Below are 7,383 nucleotides of genomic sequence, written 5' to 3'. Positions count from 1 at the left end.
GGCTGCCTGGCCAGAGTGAAGCTGGGAACCTGGAACCGGCCCGTCCCAGCCCGCGGGCCTTAAAGGGGAGGTTGGGGGAATTAAAGGGGAGGTGGGGGGAATTAAAGCGGACTGCTCAGAGAATTAAAGGGGAGGTTGGAGTTAAAGGGGAGGTTGGGGGAATTAAAGGGGAGTGCTCAGCGAATTAAAGGGGAGGTTGGGGGATTTTCAGGGCACTGCGGAGTTGAAGGGGAGGCTGGCGGGAGTTCAAGGGCTGTGCGCAGAGTCACAGAGGCGGGGGGATGGGGAGGGCATTAAGGGGCTCTGAGGCCGTGATGGCCACTAACACAGGTTGTGAGAACACATCTGGGGGTCTGGGCAGGTTGCTGGGCTGTGTGCGTGGGGGAGGGGGGCATGAGGCGGTCCATGGGGTGTTTATAGCCCTGCCACCCACCCCCACCCATGACAATATGGACCCTTCAGAGCAGAGACACCACCACGATCCCCTGCACAAGGGGAGGCAAAGGGAAGGGATTGGGGGATGGGTGCACCTCTGCCCCCTGGTCCAGCTCCACATAACACCAGGCGTCCCCTCCCGACAGCAGGGAGCACTGGGAGTGGGGTGGGGGTCTAGTGGTTGGAGCAGGGACATCTGGGGGCCAGGACTCCTGGGTTCTCTCCTGGCTCTGGGAGGGGAGTAGTATCTAGTGGTTAGAGCGGGGGGGGGGGGGTCTGGGAGCCAGGACTCCTGGGTTCTATGGCTCTGCTGTGTCATTTCCCCTCTGGTGCTGCACAGTCATAGCTCCCAGCTATACACAGAGGCTGCCTTCGTGTGGTCACAGACTCACCAGGGGGCTTCTCAGAAACCCTCCTGCCAGGGTCGCTATGATCGGGGCCCGTGGCAGGTTTGCACAGCCCCACCCTGCTCACAGCTGGGCCACCCTGAGAAAGATCAAAGGACCACATTCCCACCCACCACCCAGATCAGTCGCTGTCATACACAGCCCCCAGCACAGAGACATGGGCAGGGAACTGAGCGAGGATGGGGCCAGGTGAGTAAGAGCCCCAGATGTGCCCAGCTGTGAGCCAGCACCCGGAGCAACCCTGGATCCTGCAGGACACATCCCTGCACTGGGGACTTCTCTGTCCATCATCCATCCAGCTGTGCAGGGACCCAGTTGCTGGGCTGACGCACAGCCTGTCTTTCCCCGCAGCCTGTGTGGTCAGCTGTGGTTGAACAGAGTCTGAACCTGCCGCTCAGATGAGCGTGTATATGTGACCTGCAGGTTTCCTGCTGGGTCTATAAATCACCTAGGGCTGAGGCAGATGCACAGTCCCCTTCCCTGGATGGCTCTGATAATGCAGCTTCTGCTCCTGCTCCCCACGGCTTTTTTCCTGCCCCCTGGGGCTCTGGCCGGTGAGTACGGGGGGAATCAGGACCTGTTCGGTGCTGTTGTGGCTGTTACCACATCCTGGGGCTCCTCCCCAGAGTCAGACACTTTTGCCTTGGGCATTGTGCTCACCCTAGGACCCAGCTGGGATGCCATGGGTTGGAAAATGCTGGGGCCAAGTTGGTGCCATTGCTAAAGTTGCTTGGCCACAAGCGGAGATGCAGGGCCCATGTCCACATGGACACAGAGGTGTGCATTGTTCTTGAGTCAAGCTAACCTGCCCAGAGGCTGACATTAAACCTATCCTGATGTGGGAATATCTCCGCCAGGGTGGATCACTGGGGGAAAGGAAGCCCGGGCTCACTCCAAACCCTACATGGCTTTCCTCAACATCAGCATGAAGCATGGGCACAAAAGGTGTGGAGGATTCCTGATCCAAAAGGACTTTGTGCTGACGGCTGCCCACTGTGACCTAGGGTAAGTGCCTGCTTCTTGACCCTCAATTTTCAAGTTATTGCCTCCTGGAGAATTCCCCAAAAGGGGTCAGCTGTGGCTTACTGCCCGTGGGGGTAGGTGGGAATGTTTACACTGCCTGGGTGTCCACTAAAGTGGAATTAAGTGCTGATATTTAATTTGTCACCGGCAGGGTTCAGAGTTAACAGCCTGGCTGAGATGAACAGAGGCAGGGCTCTCGTTCCAGGCTGTCTCTGTGGACGTAAGCTCATGGGCAGGTGTTTTTAAGCCACCTAGGGGAGCTGGACAACTCATTCCCATTATGCCAAACCGGAAGGGTCCAAATTCCCAAATCTCAGCCACAGAGTTCTTTGCCCCCCCCCCAATCCTAGGGAGGACCAGGAAGTGTTAATAAAGTGGGGGACTTAAGGATATCTTTGCAGCTGCTGGGGCTAGATGGTTAAGTTTTTTTAATAAATGGCAGTTTGCTTGATCCTGCTGTTTCTTGATTTGCAGGACACCAATTGCATGAATTTTGCTTTTCAAAGAGATGAGATGAGATTTTCAAAGGTGCCTAAGGGATGGGGGGCCTAAAATCCCTTGACAGATTTGCAAATCTCAGCCCATGTGAGATTAATTATAATATCTAGCTCTTGCCATCTGGAGATCTCAAAGCACTTGATAAAAGGGGTTGGGATCATTATCCTGGGGATGTAGAAAAAGGGGAATTTCGAGTAGGAGTAGAGGGGTTATTTTACCCCTGGATTTGACCCTGGTGCAACCACTGCTGGGATCCTGTGTCCAGTTCTGGCACCCCACAATTCAGGAAAGATGTTGACACATGGGAAAGGGAAGAACCACAAGAATGATTAAAGGATTGGAAAATCTGCCTTAGAGTGAGTGACTCAAGGAGCTCAATCTGTTTAGCTTAACCAAGAGAAGGAGGTCAGACTAGATGACTACAATTGTGCCTTGTGGCCTTGGAATGCACAAATCCCCATTCTACAGATGGGGAAACTGAGGCATGAAATGGGGCAGTGACTTGTCCAAGGTCATCCACCAGGCCTGTGAATAGAACCCCGGTTTCCTGAGTCCCCCTCCAGCACTCTACCCACCAGAGCACACTGCCATAGGGTAAGTCCTCGTGCATGACTTGACAATAATAGCTCCACCCTCATTCAGCTCCATGGAGATGTTAATTCTGAACCCTACTGACACCAATTCCTCTCTCTGTACATAACTGTTTCACTGCCGCTGCTTTTAGTGGCGTTGAAAATCTCAGGCTCTGGTTCCTCTTTTAAACACCCCAGAAGGTTGGGGCAGCATGGATGGCTTTTGGGTAGGGGAGGCAGGTGGGATCTAGGAGCACCCAACCCTACCCCATTCCCAGCCACGACTCTCTGCCTTCCCAGAAAAATCGTGGTGTATCTGGGAGCTCACAATGTGACCAAGCGGGAGTGGAGCCAGCAACGCCTGGCCGTCCGACGGAAAATCCCCCACCCGAAATACAACAACAAGACATGGGAGAACGACCTCATGTTACTCAAGGTACCAGTGACTGATTTTCTCCTATTACGTCCCTGTTTGTCTGTTTGTCTGTCTCTCTTTCTGGTGGCTCATGTCTCAGAGCGTCAGCTCCTTGAGGCATGGACTGTCGCTTTGCTCTATGTTTGTGCAGCAGTGTGCTCAGGGGTCGTGACTGGGGCCCCAGGCGCTACCATAAAGCAGCTAATAAATAATGGACCGCACCTGGCACAATGGGATTGTGGGTCATAACTGGGGCTCTAGGTGCTACCGTAATACACCTAATAAAGCATAATAATAATGACCCCACATTCAGGGTATTCACATTTTTACTCAAGACCTTTTTGGTTTGTTTGTTTTTTGGTCAAAAATAGGGGTTTTGCCTAACCGCTCCTGTAAAAAAAAAATCAAAATGATAAAATTACAAAAGAATTTTTTTTCTGGTTTTTTTATTATGTTTTCAAACACTGGAGAAATTTTCCACTTTTCACTCCCCTGCCTCCAATACTCAGTTAGAGATAAAAGATACAAAAGTCAGAGGGAGTAACAGAGAAAAAAAATTCTCTCTCTCATTTATTTTTCCCCACTGGCAAAAAATTGTGGCGAAGTAAAAAACAATAGGCGTGTTTTCTTTTCCCTCTATACTATAAAAATGTGGGAAAAGTGGGGTCCCCCCCCACATTCCCACACTCGAGTCCTTTTTGGTTTCTTGTTTTGCTTTTCATTGCAAGAAAAAAGTTCAAAGCGACAGAAAGAATCTCTGAAACTTCAAAATTGATTTTTTTTAACTGAAATTTTTCATTTTGCATCCGATTTTTTTAAAAATATGAAAAATTCAGAATGGGATGAAATATTGTTTTTCCCCGTGTAAATTGATCAGTTATTCCCCTCTCCAGACATATACCGGGCAGGGATCTCATCCCCTCCTGCAGAAGGGAGCGGTGTCTGTCTCACATACACACAGTCTTGATCCCCCCCTAAAATAAAATCCTTCAAAAAATGTGGTTTCAGAAGTTGTTTGTATTATGGTGGCACTTAGATCAAAATCAGGGCCCCATTGTGCCGGGTGCTGCCCAGACCCCAAACGAGATCAGAACCCCATTGTGCCAGATGCTGCACAGATCCTGACCAAGACCAGGGCCCCATTGTGCCAGGCACTGCCCAGACCCTGACTGAGATCAGGGCCCCATTGTGTCAGACACTCCACTGACACAGTGAGGCACAGCTTTGCCCCAAAGAGCTCACACTATAAATAGACAGACAGTTGGTGGGGAAACTGAGGCACAGAGTGGGGCCATGGTTCACCCAAGAGCATTGGAAGAGCCAGGAGCAGACCCCAGGTCTCCTGGCTCCCAGCCCAGTGCTTTATCCACTAGACCTGCTGCCACCCTTTCCCTTGCCCACTCTCCTTGCAGCTGAAGGGCAAAGTGAAGCTGACAAAGGCCGTGCAGCTCATCCCCCTGCCTGAGGCCGGCGAAGAGGTGATGCCAAGAGACATCTGCAATGTAGCGGGCTGGGGGAATACCCGGGCCAGGGGTTTTTCCCTGCCAAGCACGCTGCAGGAGGTCAACTTGAAGGTGCTGGAGGCGGACAGGTGCACACGTTACCCACAGTTCGTCCCCACCTCCATGCTCTGCGTGGGCGACCCCAGGGAAGTCGAGAAATCATCCTTTCAGGTAAATATCCCTCTTGCCCTGCACACATACTCCCAGCTCGGCCCAGCAGGGGGCGACGCTGAGACTCTGAGCTGTACCAAGGGACACGCACCCATGGGAAGGACAGCTGAAACCAGCTTCAACACCTGGTGTTTATTTCACAGGGCGACTCCGGGGGCCCCCTGGTCTGTGACGGGACGGCTCAGGGCATCGTCTCTTTCGGCAGAAAAGATGGGTCCCCCCCCAGGGTGTTCACCAGGATCTCGGCGTACATCCCCTGGATCAAGAAAACAATGAGAAAGCTGCAGGATTAACCTTAGGCAAGCACCTTCTTTGCTCTCTGCCTCAGTTTCCCAGCTGTAAAAGGAGTGTTACAATCCTCACTTAGCTCCCAAGGGATAAATCCGTACAGCTGTGTCTGGAGCCCAGCCACTATGGTGATGGGCTCATGGTAAAGCCAATCAATAAATAGAGTCGTCTTGGTGTTTCCTGTTGCATATTATTTTAAAACCTTAAACAGGCCCTATCAAACACTGGAGGTTTTAGCTTTAGAGACGAATCGACGGGTCCCGGGATATTAGAAAGACAAGGTGGACAAGACAGGCTTATTCAATAAAAGATACCACCTCACCCACCTTGTCTCTCTGTGATTCTGTAAAGCATCTTCTAGAAAGTCTGACAGTCTGAATTTGAAGGTATCAAGACCTGGAGGTTTGTTCTGGTGGTTAAAGATTTTTTCATTTAGTTTTTTTTGGGTGATTGCCTCAAACGTTTTCAAAACCCTTTTCCCCCCCCCTTGAAAATGTATGTTTTGGTCAAAAAGCTGGATGGGAAATTTCTGATCTGTTCTACAAACTGCTTGATTTGACTAAAAATCAAGGGGGAAAATGTCATGGAAGTTTTGTTCCTTTTTTGGGGCATGGGGAGAGTAAAAATTTAAACTCCAATGAAGAATTTCATCCAGATCTGAAAAACTCCCACTGAATCTCCTTCGATGACATTTCCCCCCCTACACACTGCCAATTTTCAACCAGTTTAGAGCTGGTTGAAAGATGAGGAGACAATATCATGAAGGCATCATCCCCAAACACCTCCTCTTTGTGTTTTTAAAGCAATATATATTCAAATATTTGCATCAGAATCGCAAAATTTGAAAAAAATTGATCCCGTTTTATAACTGGTCAAAACATATATGACATTGTTTTCTGGAAAATTCAATCCTAACTCTTTTTTATTCCCCCCTCAAAATAACAAGAAAATTTCCAGGTTTTTCAAAGCTCGTAGCATTTTCTGCTGGAAAACATTACTTAAAATATTTGTGTGTGGGGGTGGGGGGGAGTGGCTCACACATGCACCGGGTGGGGAGAATCAGGCTGGATTTTTGAAACAGTCCGATCGGCTTCAGGACTGGTAGGAAAGGAAGGAGGAAATGTGGTTGAATGTTGTTCCCATGTGGTCAATGAAATTCCAGCCCAAAACAGTTGTGAGATGGATAAAATAAGGAAAAATATTAAAATGTAACCAAACATTTGTCCAAAAATAATTAGAGACAAGGTGGGTGAGGGAATAGCTTTTATTGGGCCAACATCTGCTGGTGAGAGAGAGATGAGCTTTCAACACACATCTCTTCTTCTGGTCTCGGAAAAGTTCTCCAGCATGTCCAAGCTAAACACAAGTCAAAGCCGGTCCCTTTCCTGAACAGACGTGAATAAAAGCTATCCCCTCCCCTACCTTGTCTCTCTAATATCTTAGGACCAACACGGCTACAACAACATGGCAAACTACCAAAATAATTGTCCAGTTCCCAGTGATACCTCCCACCTCTTGGTTTGGGGGAGTTTGAATCTGGTGTTAAAACGATGAGTGTGGAAATGGTTTCAAAAACCCGCCCTAGGAGGAGAGGTGAAAAACCTGAGCATGTTGGGTCTTGAGAAATGAAGATGGAGGGGGGACCTGAGAACAGTCGTCCAGTATGTGAAGGGCTGTTCTAACGGGGATGCGGATCAATGGTTCTCCATGTCCAGTGAAGGCAGGACGAGAAGTGATGGGTTAATCGGCAGCAAGGGAGACTGAGGTTAGACATTATGACAATCTCTGTAGCTCAAAGGAAAGTCTAAAGGAAGAGCTCCACTAGCTATAGTAGACTCTTATCCTGTTACGTGGACTGGCCAGTAGAGGGAGACAAACCCCTCATGTTCTGCTAGTGGCCTGCAGCTCAGGAAAGGCCAGGGCAGCCTGGGGTGTGAGCTGCTCCAGGTTTCTAGCACTTGGCGGCAGGCCCTTCACTCTCTCTTTCTTTGGCGGCGGGTCCTTCAGTGACCCCAGACCCTGGAGGAGTGAAGGACCCATCTAGGCTGCTCTACTGCCGCAGCTTCATTCTT

At 50.0% G+C, this 7,383-nt stretch overlaps 1 protein-coding gene across 3 annotated transcripts; it reads left to right on the top strand.

Moving 5' to 3' along the window:
- Positions 1-761: 761 nt before the first annotated feature.
- Positions 762-5,723, top strand: LOC120379752 (mast cell protease 1A-like). Of its 3 annotated transcripts, XM_039497257.1 has the most exons (5): positions 762-1,396; positions 1,700-1,847; positions 3,236-3,371; positions 4,763-5,023; positions 5,167-5,723. In XM_039497257.1, the coding sequence occupies exons 1-5, from the start codon at positions 1,306-1,308 to the stop codon at positions 5,314-5,316; spliced, it is 786 nt and encodes a 261-aa protein (XP_039353191.1). In that variant the 5' UTR covers positions 762-1,305; the 3' UTR covers positions 5,317-5,723. The 3 variants fall into 3 exon arrangements, with proteins under 3 accessions (XP_039353191.1, XP_039353189.1, XP_039353188.1); XM_039497255.1 differs by having other exon boundaries at positions 762-1,031; positions 4,763-5,723; XM_039497254.1 differs by having other exon boundaries at positions 4,763-5,723.
- The last annotated feature ends 1,660 nt before the right edge of the window (positions 5,724-7,383 follow it).

Source organism: Mauremys reevesii, linkage group 13 (genome assembly GCF_016161935.1).
Source record: "Mauremys reevesii isolate NIE-2019 linkage group 13, ASM1616193v1, whole genome shotgun sequence".
Lineage (NCBI taxonomy): Eukaryota > Metazoa > Chordata > Testudines > Geoemydidae > Mauremys > Mauremys reevesii.
The sequence above is the reverse complement of the archived record's forward strand: the minus strand, read 5'-3'. Positions and strand labels throughout refer to the sequence as shown.

Excerpts from the sequence above, each read along its gene's own strand:
- LOC120379752 (XM_039497254.1), top strand. The coding sequence starts at position 1,306 with ATGCACAGTCCCCTTCCCTGGATGGCTCTGATAATGCAGCTTCTGCTC. Across the intron at positions 1,397-1,699 it reads GCCCCCTGGGGCTCTGGCCG|GGTGGATCACTGGGGGAAAG; the intron begins GTGAGTACGGGG and ends TATCTCCGCCAG. Across the intron at positions 1,848-3,235 it reads GCTGCCCACTGTGACCTAGG|AAAAATCGTGGTGTATCTGG; the intron begins GTAAGTGCCTGC and ends CTGCCTTCCCAG.